General features: G+C 36.9%; 1 protein-coding gene across 1 annotated transcript in view; it reads right to left on the reverse strand.

The window, feature by feature from the left end:
• Positions 1–4,214: 4,214 nt before the first annotated feature.
• TPO (thyroid peroxidase) overlaps positions 4,215–17,800 on the reverse strand; it is a 36,004-nt gene continuing 22,418 nt past the window's right edge. Inside the window, exons 6-10 of the mRNA XM_039348052.1 lie at positions 12,923–13,181; positions 11,348–11,518; positions 9,336–9,573; positions 7,291–7,499; positions 4,215–4,567 (exon numbers count right to left, since the gene is read on the reverse strand). Coding sequence (XP_039203986.1) covers positions 7,295–7,499; positions 9,336–9,573; positions 11,348–11,518; positions 12,923–13,181 — 873 coding nt within the window. The 3' untranslated portion in view covers positions 4,215–4,567; positions 7,291–7,294. The remainder of the gene's footprint in view (positions 4,568–7,290; positions 7,500–9,335; positions 9,574–11,347; positions 11,519–12,922; positions 13,182–17,800) is intronic.

Consider the following 17,800-nt stretch of genomic DNA (forward strand, 5'->3'; position numbering starts at 1 on the left):
TTTGGGCTCAATGTGGTCGTAAGTCAAGGACTACTTGTACTGTATTGGGAATTCTGGAAAGGCAACCCTAACACGTTGAGGAAGCCTGCTGTGGTTTGTAGTAGAACATCTACAGCTAGCAGTTCCCTCCCACTCCTTATGTAATAGTCTTCCCCTAGACGCCAGACTTGGACATCTTTTCACAAAATAATTACAACTCAATATTTGGCATTGAGAATATTGAAAACCAAGGTCACCATTTTTTGTTGTATTGTCAGCCATCCAGGGTTGTTTGGAGCTAGGCAGTGCCTGAACTAAATACCTAAAACAAATTAAGTATTGGTTGACATTGGTAGCTTTGGGAATTGGCATTGCTTTCCTTTAATTGCTTTTTGTTCAAATTGTTATTTATTTTTCTTTTATTGTAGGCTGGTTTCTATGTTTTATTGCTATGAACTGCCATGAGTCAACAAGATTGACTGGTATATGAATTCACCAAATCAGCTATGTTTTATTATGCTTCTAATCTATGAGTGATTTCTGGCTGAGAATCAAATGTAACAGGGCAAAAGTCCACTTTGCTAATGTGAACTGGCTTAAATCAGTTAGGTTGTTTTACTTACAGTTTTTTTATGACCCTATAATCCCTTGCTTCTGGATGGGGTCGGGGCGACTGGATGGAGCTGAGAGTTTACTGACTGGATGCCCTTCCTGAAGCCTATATGGAGTTTGCAGCAGATATTTTCTCTTTATGCCCTGATAGAGAAACATCTGTCACTGCCTGGGATTGAACTCTCAACCTTCTAAGTGGGAGGCGAGTGTCTTCACCTCTAGGCCACTGTGCTGCTCAATTTATAGTTGCTAGGCTCTAAATTAATGATTTAGAAATGTAGATGGAGAAGATCAGCTGGTGACTGGGATTATTGGCTGAAATCAGCTAATCTCAGGATGGAGAAGCAGGAATCTGGTGGTTGAGACTGGAAGGCTGGATAGATTGCTGGTGGCTGACAAGAGCAGGCAGCTATACAGTGGTAAAGCTTCACTGAAGATTTCAAGCAGAAACCAGGACAGTTTTACGCTCTTATTTTTAAATGTCCTATTTTTCTTTAGCCATAAACATAGATTTTGCCAATCTATCCTGGATAGATTTTGCCAATCTATCCAGTATTGTTAATGCTAATTCTGTTTGTGCTATAGGAATCATTCTCCAGATGTTTTATTTTGATGAACGTTTTTGTAGTCAAGACAATATATTTTTATTTTGGGGGTCCCAACTGGGAAATTTCTTTAATGATATGGAGGAAGTCTCAAAGAGGTCCAAGCTCCTCCTCTTCCTCCTCCTTAGAAAAGGAAGAGTATAGGTGGAATAGCTATATTGTTTGTCCTGCAACTTTTCCTGAAGCTTAAGGTTCATCCACATCCAACTGAGATTGATTTCCGTTCTGTCCAAAAAGATAAAATGAATTTATCAAATAGAATTAACTTTTCAAAGCAACTAAAACTTGTGAACTTCCTCACTTTATTCAGTAGGAAGATTACAGCAGAAGTTCTGGAGCTTCAGATTTTCAGGACAATTTATTTCAATTTGGCCAATTCTGGGCCTGGCTTATTCAGTATTGGATGTTATTCCCTTACATATCTTTCTATGTCGCTTTGGTGATTCTGAGTATGAGGGAAAAAAGAAAATATCTCTACAGAACAACATCCCAGTACAATGTAATGGAGACTGTCGGTTTATCTGACAGTAATTTCAGCAAATATCTGTTCAACTGGTGTTCATTTCTTGATTTGTTTTTCATCTGCCTGATTTTGGAAGAAGGAGAATAGGCTGTACAGGGAAGAAGTCAAGGCTTCCTACTGTATAAATTAAACTATGATCTTTATCGACAGTCTTTAATGGTTGTTTTTCTTCTTATTTTGTCAAGTCCCATTATGCTGCTTCATTTTCATACGGGAGATACACTGCAGCTTATTTTGTTTGGCTATAAACAATGTCTTGGATTATAAATTACAGATTTATGCAGCTTGCCCATTCAGTTTGTTGTCAGAATATTACTCTGCTAAGAGGCAGAGAGAATGATATTATAATACTATTAACACTTCTGTATTTTGCCTGGCACTTTGGTAGATAGAATTTAGGGTATACAGTATATGCAATGTGAATAAAAGAAAAAGCCACATTTCCCCCCATCAGATCATCTAACTCCATAGGCAAACGGCAAACAACAATATCCCATGTGTCACAAATTACATAGTGAGGTATGTGATGCCATATGCTCCCTTTCCTGTAGCGTTATCTGAATCACTTTCTCCTTTCAGACAAGTTGATAAGGCAGCTTAATAGAGAATCTACTGGCTCGTGCATGCAAATGAATTTGTCATCTATATCTTCCTGAATGCTGTGGCTTTTTAGAGAGTAATGTGAAGCTCTGCGGAGATGCAGTATACTGAGCTAAACTACAGGTTTGTCTTTTGCCAAGTTGAGGATAAGGCATCAGGCTAGAAACCAGGAAACAGTCAAAAATGGAAGGCTATTTTGATTCCCACTATGGGTGAATGGCTACAGAAGTTGATGGAGCTGGCAGAGATTACGAAATTGACTGTTTTGATTAAAGAAAAGAATACAAATACCTTTGTTTCTACATGGAGACCGCTTCTGGACTATGCTTGAGGTGGAAAAAAAATGAAACTGTGATTTTGGGTTTTACTGATTAGATTGATTTGTTGTTATAGAAATGGCTAGTTTATACTATTGTGGAAAAGTAAAAAGTTGATGTTCGATGTTAATGTTTTATTCTACTGCAACAGATGGAGTTTGAAATCAATACCTTTTCTTTTCTTTCTCCCCTCTCCTACTCACTTTTCTTTCCCCTTTCCCTTCCCACTGTGTCCTATCATTTGCTTTTGTATTTTTGTATTTTATTCCATAATCTAACATTATAAAAATGAAAAAAAAAGCAAAGAAAAAGAAACCAGGAAACGGTGAGCTTTAGTCCCACTTTAGGCACGAAAGCCAGCTGCCTGATTTTGGGACAGTTCCACTCTCTCAGCCTAACTCACAACAGCGTTGTTGTTATGGGAAAACTAGGAGGAGGAAGGAGCATTGGGTATGTTTTCTGCTTGAGTTATTTCTAAAATGAATAAAGATGGGAGAAAATAAAATTTAAAAATAAAATATTGAAGAACAAGTGTGGTCTGCACTAATAATCTCAGAACACAAAGGAAGAGATATTAGCCAAGTATCTCTGGCCTTCTTAAGGAATGGATAGACTTTGCACTATGCAAATCTAAGTCCAACTCCTCTGTCTTTCTTATGACCAGAAGTCTAAACAGAATTATGTCCCAATAATGAACTTGATTCAAACTGTCCATGGGATTCTTTCCTCTCTTTAGGGATGGGTAATCAATCCCCCCCAACCCCATGATTTCTCTCCACAGAAATCATTCAAACTACACCTGGGCCAGGAAAGCCAGCCTGCAACTGTGCTGTCTGTTATTTTGTGTATAACTGTTAATTATTTCAAGAAATTTGCCTCTGATTCTTCTAGCAGAAGTTAATTTATTGCTTAATGTAAACTGCATCTCTCCCTCTCTCTCTCTCCCTCTCTCTCTCTCTTTCTCTCATATCTATCTATCTCTCTGTCTGTCTATCATCTACACTGCTAACATTGGATGTTTTGCATTGACAAAATGTAGCCATCTTTTTCCTTTTCACTTTTAGAGTTAGATGATGCTGGGGGGGGGATGTGAATGAGAGTCTAGCTAGACATAACAACACTAAACTCAGCATGAGAATCAAGGTTATTGAGCCAAGAGCTGATAAAGAATTGGTGGGCTGGAGAACTGGAGAGGAACCCCCCCCTTCAAGCTAATTGGGGAATGTGATTTATGACAGTTAATTGGAGGAAGGAATTGTGCTTTGAGACTATGTGCCCAGGGGAGGGGAATTCAGTTTTTGGCTTCAATTATATAGTGCCGATATTATGCTACTCGAATATAAGATTCTTTAAGGTAAACAATGCCTTGAAGTTCTTTTGAAGAGTTTCATCTGTCCGAACTATGACACTTTTCCTTTACATATGTTCTTATGTTTCTCTTTTGTACATGTACATTTTTTCAATACAATTTATATAAAAAGAAACAAAAGGAATGATATTTAGTGGGGCTGGGTTGAAATATAGTATTTAATTTTGAAGAAAATATCAGATTTAAAAAAAGAGAAGCATCTTGACAGACTGGTGGTTTTGAATTCCGTTTCCTTTTTGTGCAGGATAATTGTTTTTGTCCAAGTAGCTTATGAGGGTGGAGGTTCATTCTCCGAGCTTGTGGGTTGGTTTCTGAACATTTCATTACCAGGCTAGGTAACATCTTCAGAGGAATTTAGGGAATGTCAGTGTTGGTGTTGTTCTGCTTATAAGGGCTTTGTGTAATCATTAGGTCTTCTGATGGGAGGTCACATCAGGTGAGGGTCTTGTGATGGGTCTTGTGAGGGCTCAGGTATGGATTACATCAGGTGAAGGTCACTGAAGATTTTCCAGCCTCTAAGCAATAGATGAAGTTCTTGTATTCCACTTTGACTGGAGCAATTCTTAAAGTAAAAACAGAATATGAGGTGAAAAATTAATGTTGATCAGCTTTGGTTGATGGTGATGGCTTTAATATACTGAAATAGAAGCCATATTCTCCACTTGCATCACAAACTTGCCAGTGACAGCAAAACTCAAGTACTAAGGCAGAACTTGCACTGTGATGGCATAATGCATATTTATTTATTTATTTTAGAATCATCATGGGTAGGATACTAATTTATAGCAATATCTCTTGCTAAATACAGAAGTCCCACATATACAAAAAACAAAACAATATAATGAGTTTAAAAGGACTTATTGTAGCCTAATAGATTTAATTTCTTTATTGCATATATAACAGGGATATTATATATATACACAACAAAAATAAATACATACAAGCACCAGGATAACATCAAACTAGAATTTGTTTAATAAAAATGCTGAGCTTTATATATATATATATATATATATATATATATATATATATATATATATATATATATATTCTGTTGTAGATTACTGTAGTCTTGGTGTTTTCAAAGCTGGGGAAGAAACAGTTTTTCTGTTCCTAATGGCAGATGTAAGCTCACACTACTAACATGTAATCATGACTTAATACATTCAGTCTTGCAGTCTTGACCTTTGATGTCACCTTTGATGGCTGGAACATCAAATTTAATTTCTTGACTTTTATGCTTTCCTCTTAACCTTTTCACCACTTTTAGTAACATCCTACATCAAAAAAAATTCCAGAGAACCTGGAAATTTGCATTTTTCTTTTACTATTTCATTTAGCCACAATTAATGTATTATTAATTGGTGGCACAGTGGTTAAGAATGCAGTATTGCAGGCAAACTCTGCCCACAGTTTGGAATTCGATCCTGACTGGGCTCAGGGATGACTCAGCTTCTGAGGTTGGCAAAATGAGGACCCAGAGTTTGGGGGGCAATATGCTGACTCTGTAAACTGCTTAGAGAGGGCTGTAAAGCACTATGAAACAGTATGTAAGTCCAAGTCCTGTTGTTATTATGGATCTTTAGTTTAATCGATTTACCATGATGTCAAGCTGACCAACAGCTAGTAATTCTTTTATTTACTCACTGCCTAATGAAATATAACATTTGATTTTATTGCCCAATGAATCTTCTATCATGATAATTTTTAAAAAAAATAGCACTTTGTCAGAGGTAGTATACTTGTTATATATACCCTAAAATACTGTTCATCATAACTTCCTGCTTTCTCCTGCAATATGTATTTTTGTACAATTTGTATTTTCTTAAACTGTTGAAATACTGTTTTTTCTTAATTGCCTCATTCAATGCTTGCATAATGATACATGATTTTACTTTATGAGTGTCTTTTATACAGAAAACCTAAAGCTGTTCTAAAGAAAGCATTCTTCTTAATTGTTATTTTAACCATGTAATGCCTAAAACTTGATACCTACCACTGTCATTTAAATTTGCCCATATTTTTGCAAAGAAAAAAAAGCACACAAATGTATTATCTTCTGGCTATATCCTTATAAGCTATTTGCTGGTTTGTAGCTTATCCCAAAGAATGGATAAGGTGTTTTGCTGAGCAAGGCCATAAGGAATCAGATTTTTCCCATTATGTACAAAGAAGGATCTTACAACCTCCAGATAAGGAACTTTATATCTGTTAATAATATTAAGAACCTTTTTATTCACCTTGAACTCTAAAGATATGTTCCTTGTGTCAGGGTATGTCTCTCACAGAGATTACTTTGTTTATAACACATTGGTCCAAGCCATACAATTTGTTTCATTTTTAAAGGAAGTGAGAACTCTGCTACTCTGCTTTGTAAACCATGGTTACGATTTAACTTGTGTGAATTCAATTCTGATTTCTTAAATAAACCATAATTAAACCAATTATGACCTACTGTGATCTGTAAAACCAACTCTGGCTTATTTATCATCATATTCTATCCAGGCTGTGTTGTAGCTGTAATAGGGACTTCTGAGAGGTCATCCTATATGGAATGTTGTCTACTGCCATTTGCAAACTGTTCAGAGCTCTGCACTGCAAATCTGGTAGTCTCAGTTTCTGCTGCATTAAAATCTTGTACATTTTTTAACAGATAACTGAGGATGTTCCAGTAGCTGGTTGTCTGCATGAATATACATACAGTATGTTTTCCTTGCCAATATATTCACTCAATGAATTAATTGCCTTTGATTCCATTGTATTGCCCCTGATTTCTTTAAATTTGGCAGGTATATAAATGCTGCATTGGCAATTTTTTTTTAGAGATTCAGCAACATAATTAAACTAATCCTGTCCCATGCCTGTACATGAAAGTAAATTCAATTTTCTAGGTGTAATTTAGATTCTTAGCAAGGAAAACTTCACAAAAGGTTAACTCTGAGCCAGTAGCATAGAAGCAAATCCACAGTGTCAGTGTGTGTACATTAAAAAGGGTGGGGATCTGATCAATAGTTCCACAGCCACTGATACTATTTTGAACAATATTTCTTGAATACTTTCATAATCCTTTCATGCAATGCAAGAAGATCTACTTAAAAATCGGTGGCAGAAGAAATTAAGGCATTTTGCTTCCATCCTTCAAAACATTCAGTATATTTTTTGTTTGCAAATATTCCTAACTAAGGAGGAGCAATCCTATGCTTATTCACCTGGGATTATGCCCCAGAAATGCATTAGAATTTATCAATAAACACTTGTAGAGGAATCTATTAGTTTTCAAGTTACCTGGTCAAAAGACTTCACGCCAAGGCCCTAAATTAATCCTAGGTAGATTTTCACATGACACAAAATCTTTAGGAAATTTTCCAAGTAGAAAAGGATCAAGGGGTGCTTTCGTCAAGCCTGTGTTATCACAAATAAGTCTGGATAAAGAATATTTTCCAAGCTCACGCCTTTGAGCATCAGTAAAAATGTTAACGTTCTCCCACCAAAATCTGCATGGAAAGAAGATCCCAGTATAAATACAATCTATTAGTGTATATCCCAATTTCATAGAACTAAATTTTCTGATATTAAAATATGTATTGGAACATGGCTAGAAATGGTTTAACATTTGTGCAGAGAGTAGAGTATTATAAAACAGAATCTTATAAAGGACTGAGGATTGTACATTGCATTGAAGGATAGGGAATAAAGATAATATGGATTTAACGGTGTAGTGTTAAGAATACTGAATGTAATTCTACTTCACCATGTGGGGGGATGTAACTTTGCTCAGGCACTAAATATACAGAGCACCGAGCACGTGAGCAGTTGTCCAATGATAATTTTCTACTGCAAATGATGTGCTTTCAGCGTGAACACTGAGAAGACTTTTGTAGTATAATTGTGTCCATTTTGGCTTCTATCAAGCAACAGTTCCCTAGTAAAGCAGGCTCCTGGTTCACACTGACATCATTACAGATATACTTGTTGCTGGACAGGCTTATGCACTGTAGATCTTTGCACTGCCCTGTCCCGTGCATGTCGGACTGTTTAAGGCACTTCAGGCTGAAAGGATTAGCTGGTGACATCACCATTGCTCAGAGAATGCCCAGGAGAGGCTTCTATCATGTCCATGCCAAGGAGCTGGAGTGAATGACAGGAGCTCAGCCCACCACACAGCAACATTCAGGTCTCAAACATGGATTGGCTAACCTCCAACCCAGCGATCTTTGCACTGATAAGTGAGCATCTGCAATTGAGATCATTAGTGCTATATTGGCAGAGGATGTTAGCTGTGTAATGGGGTAATGGGGTATTGAGTCCTTGAGTTTTATTGGGTGTCCTCAATCCAATTCCTTAAGTCACTAAGAGTTTCATATTCTTTCTTGGCAGAATCTGTAACTTGGCTAGTCGCTAACATAATTCATGATGGTGGTGGTGATAATAATGATGATGATGATGGAGAAATCTGCGGAAGGAAGGAAGGAAGGAAGGAAGGAAGGAAGGAAGGAAGGAAGGAAGGAAGGAAGGAAGGAAGGAAGGAAGGAAGGTCTTCATTGTGCTCACCAAACTTATTGAACTCAGATATCAAAATGGCTCATGTGGTTGTTTGGATGCAACGTATTATCATATTTGGTGGTCATGTAAAAGCATAAAAGTTTTTTGGATAAAGATATGGTGAATATTCAAAACATTTTTAAGAGAAAGATAAAATTCACTCCACAATTGTTTTTGTTAGGTATTATTGTTGATTGTGATGATAAAGAAATTATTTTAATGTTAAATTTAATTACAACAGCAAGGTTGTTGATAGGACAATATCGGAAGAAGGAATTTTTGCCTACTTTAGAGGAATGGTTTTTTAAAGTTTCTTATTTATCAGAAATGGCAAAAATTTCGGCTTATTTGAAAGATCAATCGCAAGAGAAATATCTCTTGGTGTGGAAAAGATGGATAAATTTTATACAGTATAAGTATGATATTAAAAGATATTATTTAGCTTTTGAATAATTTATGTTTAAAGTTTAAAGTTTAAGATAATGTATTTTTTATTGTATATATACATTGGATTTTTTTATTATATATAAGTATTGGATTTTTCTTTTTTTAAATGTAACTTTTGTTTGAGGTTTATTTAAGTTTAAATGTTTTGTATTCTTAGTTCTAGTTAACCCTGTATTCAGCTCTGAGAAGAGGGGGGGAGGGTTTTTGGGAGGGTAGAGAGGTAGTGGGAGGGGGATTTTATTGTAAAATTGTAAAAAGTTTTAATAATAATAATAAAAGGCTCACCCTGTCTGTTCTGTAAAAGCAAGTATAATCCAATAATGCAGGTACAGTAAACTTACCTATCACCATCTCTCAATGCTTTCATTTGCTTTCCAATGATACATGCAAACAAGGGACCCGTTCTGGCATTAGGATGAATATTTTCTACTATTCCCCCCAGCCAGACATCAATGTTGTTGGGGCTTTTGTAGAATTCCATAATTCTTTGGACAATGGTTTTATTCTCTATTGCTGTCATCAATTCTTTTTCTGTCCTTAGTCTTGGCAAGTCACAGAATTCTCTCCAGTCATTGTAACCTACAGATATTCCATACACAATAAGATTCAAATGTATTTCTCTTTTTTAGATATACAAAAGTACCCGTACCATGTTAGCAGTGCATCAGTTCTAAAAAGAACCCAAATCCCTGCCTCCCTGAAATAATCATTTTTGTACCAAAAAGCCTTTTGGAGAGTGAGAATCCTTGGGACTATATGGACACAACCATGCAGTTTTCATGGCAACAGTATGATGTGGCAGTACCATCTTTTGGGAAGTTTTTCAATTTTCCTGTCAAACCTACAACCCCGATATATCATGGCTCCCAATACATGTGTAAACTAAGCTAGAGCAACAGTAGACTTTTTCCAGTATTTTTTTAAAAAAAATGACTATGTGTCATTGTTTTGTCTTGGCATAAAGAATGTATCTGTCATATTGGAAACCCATCTGCTTGCTCAAAAAATTACATTGGCTGCATAGCCCACCTATCTGATGTAATTTTAGGGCCAAGCATTGAGCTAGTTTTGACTGAAATTAGCCCAAGAATTAGACAAAAAGCTTTGAGAGGGGAGTTGAGATACAGTAGGCTTTGCCAATTCAAATCCGCAACCCTATGCAAATGAAGCTGTGAGATAGTAAATATTTTGCATGGCATTCATTTTACATTGCATCAATACAATGTTCAGACTCTCTCTGATTCATCAGCATTGTATAGAGATGCATTTTTTTCTGCAAAATACGTTGTGGAAATACTGACGGCTGTGGTGCAAAACTGTAACTGGATTTGTTAATAAGTTTGGTCCTGCTAATCATAATGGCAAACCAATCACTAATTTGATTTAGGCCTTTTGGGGACTAAGAGGTTCAAAGATGTCAGGCTCACTATTAACTGCTAATCTTCCTGGTCAGAGTATTACAGTAGCTATATTCTATTAATTAAAAGAGAGAAATTTGTATTAAGGTGAATTATATAAAACATTGGAAAGAGGATTGGAAATGGATGGTCACTGATTGAAAAAACTAGAGCTCTGAAAGCATAAATGGAACATCTCATCTGATGTAAAAAGTTTTAGTTAATTAAGAAAATGAGCAGTGTATGAAAGGGAGAGAACTCTACTCAGATTAGGCCTGAATAGATTTTAGGACATAATTTGTAAAAGGTGCATTAGAACATGCAGAGGAGCAAGAGTAATACTTGTCTGCAGCTTTTTAAAGCAGCAACATTTTTCATGTGTTCATACAGTTACTCTCTGCATCCACCAGGTAAGCTTTAAAGAGTTGCAGTCACATGGTATACTTGTATACCTTAATTTTTTTGGAATTTGGAAAGTAAATAATATGAATTAATAAAAAAATATCATGCCTTGGAACCTACTCCTCTAAACCTTCGTTACTCCTTCAATATGTCCAACATACATCATAATGTTTTCCCTTTATGGTGTAACTTCTGCAGGCAAGAACTATAAGCATATGACCTCTGTGTGGCAGATTCTATCAGTCAATTTGCGGAAAATGTTAAATGTTAAATCTTCCCCATTATGTCCTTTGATTATCTTCTTAATCAAAGAAGGCTGTTCCTCACAAACAGAGGCAGAGAAATGATTATTTCTTGTACTTTTGGACCACTATTTCTCTGTTATCATTGGCTGTTTGTAGCATGCATTGTGGCACCATCTACTTGATCCATCCCAAAGTTTGACCACTTCTGTGATAAAGCAAAGCTAGCATTTCATGGAACTTATTTTACCAACCCATAGGCAAAGAATAGCTTTGAATAATCAAGTCACAGAGGAAATACACCCAGTATACCTGGAAGCCCATGATCACGTCCCCGTTGTAAATCAAGTGATGATAAATCCAAGGAAGCACTGTTAGACAATACAAAGAGCTTCTTTGTTAATTCTTCATTCAGCAGTTGGTCCTGTACCTGAAGTTTTGCTGCAGTTGTTAGTATTCCTCTTAGCAAGGGATCCAAACCACCTTTGACCACAAAAATAAGTAGCACTTATAAGAAGCTAAATTAGTTGGGATAAATGCTTAAACATAAGATTTCATCAACTATCCAAGAAAAATAACTTACCTGTCATTACAACTTTTTCTTTAATATCATTAAGTCAATTATTCTCATTTATGCATAATCTTTTTTTAATAAATTATATATTAAGCTCTTGATTTAACAAACTAAGGGGGAAAAGGCAGTGGTGGGATTCAAATACCCGAACATCCAGTTCTCTGCGTGGGTGCAGGCCTGGCCCTCTGAGGCCTAGAACGGACTTCCGGAAGTGACATCAACACATTTCCAGCAGGCCGTTCTAGAGGAGGTCTCCCAGGCCTCTGAGGCCTAGAATGGACTTCCAGAAGCAGCATGGGTTCAGCCGGTTCTCTGAACTCAACAAAATTTAGCTACTGGTTCTACTGAACTGGTGCGAACTGGCTGAATCCCACCACTGGGAAAAGGCCATGTGGTAAAACTGAAAGTTCATTATATCCAAATGAATGCTTAAAATGGCAAATGGGAATTTATGCCTGCACAGAAGTGTGCAGTATATGATACACTTTGTCCCTTGCATTCAAAGTCTGTTAAGTTAGGTTCCATTAAGCTGAGAAGTTACTGTATAAGGAAACAAAGTTTGGTGGAGGCACCTATCCCACAGCCTATATCACCATATGTGGAGGGTCTCTGTACTTGCAGATCTTTCATTACTAGGTAACATCATCAATGCTCCCTAGTTACCTAGTCTGAATAATGAAACATCTGCAAGAAAACAAGCAAGCTCAGAGAGCATCAAGGACCCTTCATTTCAACTCTGAGTTACAAATAGTCTCCTTTGTTGATCATCCTATATCTACCTGTTCAGAAACAAGATATCAATGTTGCTGAGCTACTACCCACAAAACCTACACTGTTACTGCCTGGGTTTTCTGGAAGACATCCAGCAACATCTGTAGGACTTTTTGTTTCTTATCCCTGCAATGTAAATTGGAGGTTTAGATATTATTGATACCATGTTTATAATACCACACTGTAAAAAAAAAAATCTAGATCTTTGAAATAAATGAAAAATTATTAAAATAATTCAGCAAATATGAGCTTTAATTGTATTTCATATACACCTTGCAGTCTGTACACCTATCCTTATTCCACCCTAACTTTTTCTCTTGGGTTATAACCCATTTGACAAATTTATTCAGAAAGCAAAATTAAATGAAAAGGGTGAGTAATTAATTTTACCAGCTAGATATGGAAAACCAGAACATGTCAGCTAATGCTTCAGCAGTCAGAACAATGTTGGAATGAAAACAAAACCTTTTCTTTTAAAGAAAATTCAATTAGGAAGGATATTGTAGTGATGTTAGTGGATGTAACTGCATTACAAGAAGTACCTTCTTTAATGAGTCTCCAAGGAGTGAAAAAAGCTTCGTGCAAGTAAAGTTTAGGAAGAGTTGGGTCTTCCTTATACTGCGCATTGAGCCTCTTCACCAATGGATGAATTGCAGCATGAGCAAAGCGAAAGGCTGCAGTTGAAAATACATTGGCTACTGTTGGATTGATCGTGGGATCATAGCCTTGATAAGGACCAATGTATTGTTCAAAAGCATCTGGACCAATGATCTTGGGAATGTAGTCTCTGATGGTAACAATCTGAAGGAATAAATAAGAAGGAAAATAAGAAAACTCCATCGATAGTGCTTTAAAAAGACAAAGTATTATCAAGAAATGTCGAGCTGCTTTTATCAAACTTCCAACATTCCTAAAGAAATTGACTCCTTGGACAATATAGCAGGTGATAGAGATGCCTTCACTGCATGTAAAGCAGCTTTGAATTCCATTTGTAACTCTTGTTTTGGCCAACTCGCTTTCAAGCTCATCAACTCACCTGGTTTTTGATGAGAGGCTTCTTTCCTGAATGAAATAATGGGCAGATTTTAAGATAACATGCTCACAAAATCCATCTCATAAGGTCATTTACATTTAGCTACAGAAAATCTATAGACATCTAAAACCTAATATTTGGTATACAAATTCTTTGGCATATGCTTTTACCATGCAATAGGTCTGTTGACCCATATAATTGGGGGACCAGGGACCCCCAGATCTCATTATGTGTGCTAGGTGTGAATACACATAATTTTGGCTCAGCTATTGAGAGCAATCAAACACATTCTCTATGCAAGTATATGATGGTCTATCACAATAATAAAGATTTGATTGATCAATCTATGAAAGTTTCTCCTATGCTGTCAAGAAAACCTTCCATGTAGCCCTCAACTCACAACCATAACTGAACCTGAAATTACAGTTGTAAGTTGTTCCAGTCATGACCACACCCAATTTTACAACCAAGATGAGTGCTTGTGTTGCACTAGTTTGATGGCCCAGGAGTGGGCAAACTACTCAGATCTGCTACTTGTTTCTTTTCTTACTCCTTAGAAGGCATCAATCAAAGAAATGTTCCTGAACGACAAAGCAATCATGTGCTCTAAACACTAAACCAATCATGTCCCACTAAACACTCAATTTAGGAAGGTGTTTTTCAGTCCTGGAACCAAGGTCTAAGTCCATTGCTGATTAATTGAAGGGTTTTTCATTTCAGTAGCCTTATCAAGGTGCTAATTCAGAATTAGAAATTCTGTAATCTATCTTCTGCCTGTATCTGTTCTACTGATGGCGGAGAGATTAAGAAATCAATCTTCTTGCAACAGTGTATAATGCTAGCTCAGCAGAGTCCAAATTACCTTGCTGGAAGAGCCAACCTTTAAAAAATATATTACTGCTGCCTTCATATAGTTCTCCTCTTTTCTCATTGCCCTGAACGAACCCACAAGCAGATCACTTCAGTTGATAGGATCAACCACACATGGCACAAAAAAAAATCCTACTTCCAAGTAGGACATAAAAGATCTCATCTTTGAAAGGCCCAGCAACAGCAACAGCATCTAACATTTCTGTTTAACCTGTGTAATCTGGAATAACAATGATTCATTAACTTGTCAGGAAAATTCTGGTGGTTTTCTTTTTCAAACACAGAGAGCTAATTCTTGGACCAAAAACCTGCTGCAATCCACGATGAAGAGGATTTGGACCGGCTGCTGTGTAAAATATTTGGAGAATCTCAAATTACCAAGTTAATACATCCTTTTGTATTTATGCATTTGTTTAAAATAACCCTTCAAAGCATCTCACAGCAGTTCTGAAAGACAGGATATTGTATTTAGAAAATAATCCCAGATACCAATGGTGTGGTGGTGTAGTGTTTAAATCTACTGCCAGGAATTTGATCCTGATTGACTCAAGGTTGACTCAGCCTTCCATCCTTCCGAGTTCGATAAAATGAGGACCCAGATTGTTGGGGACAATTATGCTAACTCTGTAAACCATTTAGAGAGGGTTGTAAAGCACTGTGAAGCAGTATATAAGTCTAAATGCTATTGCTATAATATTTCTATGAGACCTTCCAGTATTGGAACAGCAAGACTTTCAGCAACTAGGCCCATTAGTGTGATGTGGGTATCTCTTTAAATCAGGATGTTTTCAAAAATCCCATCTGGGCCAGCCTGTTCAAACTGAACTCAACTCTGCCTTACACTACTGCAAAGGAAAAATAACAGCTGATATTCTTCATTCAGCCAGCCTTTCTGACAAGAAATAGTTTTACTGTACTTTGGAGATACCCAGTCTTATTCAGGGAAAAATAAATAAATAAAAGCCTTTATCTTTGCAGTACAACAGTGGCCTAAATTGAGTAGAGCCCTCTGAAAGGAAAAGCAAAAGGCAGAAGAAATGAAAGGATCGTGCAAGTGATGAGCATCCGCTTCAGCGTGCCTGCCATTGTAAAAGTCTTGGAAAATTAAAAGGTATTTGGAGAACAGCAAATTGAAGATTCTATGGCCTCTTTCATTATATGAGTTAAATGAGAAACAGTGGAGCTGAGATTAAATCTTTAGCAGACCGCCTTCTCGATGGAATGGGGTAAACAAAAATGAGCATTTGAGTTTCCTGCAGAAACAACTAAATTACAAAATGGCAGGATCGGTGCAAAGTTCCAGCAAACGCCTGGATGCTCCCTTCCACAGAATTCTACTGAATATCAACTCTGAAGCCAAAATGCTGACAGGGTTTTTTATTTTCAAATTTTACATATAACTTGGCTCATAAAAATGTTAATTTAAACATGCATTTGGCCCTTCATTAAGCCACATGGTTGTTATGGCTAAATTCCCTTTCTATAATTTTGAAGGGAGACCTCATAATTTATGAGTGCTGCTTCAACTAGAAAAGTTGGATCTAGCCAACCAGGAACAAGTATAAGATCTTCTTCTGCCTCAGTCTTATCCCTTTTGGCAACCTACTTGCCGAAAGTCTGTTGAGACCTTTAGCAGAAGCCCTTGGCTGCTGCTGGGCTCTCTTAGCTTGAATGGTTACATGATGAAGGTTTCCTCAATTAAAGGTCCAACCTTTTCTGTAAGGTACTTTGAACAGAAAGAGTGGTTTCTTCATGGGTCCGAAGCCAGGGTCCCTCAGTCACCAACTATGGCCTTCTCCAACTAACAAACTCCAACCTTTAAGTCAGCTCTGACAAGAGTGGCTGGGACAATTTTCTATCAGCAAAGCAACTTTGGCCTCTATAGTTGTTTCATGTGTTTACTTTGGTCTTAACTGATTACTAAATAGAAACACTATACAGAAGAGGGGAAAAAAACCAATACATGAAATTGTGAGTGTATTATGTTCTCCATGGTTTTTCAAGGTAGTCAGTGACTGAACATCTTTCTTACCCTACTTTCTCTTCTCAGATTAAGGATAAAACCCTTGATCCTCCTCCTCTCTGTTTCTTCCAGGTGTAGCTACTGCTTCCTCTCTTCTCCTCTCCTCTCCCCCTACTGCTTCCTCTCCTCTTCTCTCCCCCTACTCCACCCCACCCCATCCCACCCCACCCTAATCTACTTGAGTCCACTCCACTCTATTCTTCTTCTCTTCTCTCTCTTGTCTTTGTCCTTGTCGGAAATCTTCTAATAATTTCAATGTTATCTTGTATTTCCTTGCCTTTCAACACCCCCCTTTTTATATCTTAGATTGAAATGGGTTTTCTTTCACTAGGTAGGTCCTAGGGATGCTATCTATCCAGACCAAAGTAACCCATATGGTGCTTCTTTCAATTTGGCAAGCTTCTGATCACTTATAGCAGATTGGTTGTGATCTGAATGGAGAGTGATATAGTAGGCCAGGACAAACTATTATAGGTAGTCCTTGCTTACTGACCATTCATTCAGCAACTGTTTGAAGTTATGATGATGCTGAAAATCAAGACTTATGGCTGGTCCTTGAAACCACAACCACTGCAGCATTTACTTATAATGTGATTACAATTCAGGCACTTTGCAACCAGCACACATTTACAATGGTCACAGCATCCCATAGTCACATGATCACCATTAACAACCTTCACAGCTGGCTTCTGACAAGTCAAATGAATGGGGAAGCCAGCGGGAAGTCACAAATCATGGTCATGTGATGGTGCACTTAATGACTGCACTGCTTAGCGATGGAGTTGCCAGTCCTTATTGCAGTCAGTAAGTGAGGACTACCTGTACTAAATGTACCAGAATCTGCTACCGAAACACTAAAAATCAACCAGCATGTTTATGCCTTGAGTAAACAGAGTAACAACAGGAACAAAGGTGACTTCAGAAATAACCTTAAATTGCATGATATAATTTCCCCCTCTGCTTTTAATTTTAGGTTCTCCTAGTACAATGTCATTTCAATAGGATGGAAAGACATGACCTTGAGAGACCTGGATTCATGCTACCTTTCTACTTTAATCTCCCCAGTGATGTTTTCTATGAATTTACTACATTTTTATAATGAAGTGTTCACAATATTTTCCAACCATGGAAAAAAATACCTTATTCTTTCATCCCTCAAAGAAGCTAAATCTGTTTTTGTAATTTGTATAAATATTCTGTACTAGGACATAAAAAATTCTAGTATTTATTTCTCAGCTTCCCTATTTGCACTATTAAGATGTTATCCTTTTAGTTACTTTCCCCAAGTTGTAGGAGAATATAGTTATAGTTGCTCAATAAGAAAGTTTCACATTCACAATTGACTTGTTCAACTCCAGAAGATGCTAGCTGCTAGTTAAGTATCCATACTTCAGTTATGGATCTGTAAGTTATGTTACCAATGTGGTAAGTGTCCCTGAACTGACAAGATTCTTTCTAAACTGTTTCTATTGTGCCAAAGGCTGATCTCATTAA

Source organism: Crotalus tigris, unplaced genomic scaffold (assembly GCF_016545835.1).
Source record: "Crotalus tigris isolate CLP2741 ecotype Arizona unplaced genomic scaffold, ASM1654583v1 scf7180000018117.651136, whole genome shotgun sequence".
In the NCBI taxonomy this organism is placed as follows: Eukaryota; Metazoa; Chordata; class Lepidosauria; order Squamata; family Viperidae; genus Crotalus; species Crotalus tigris.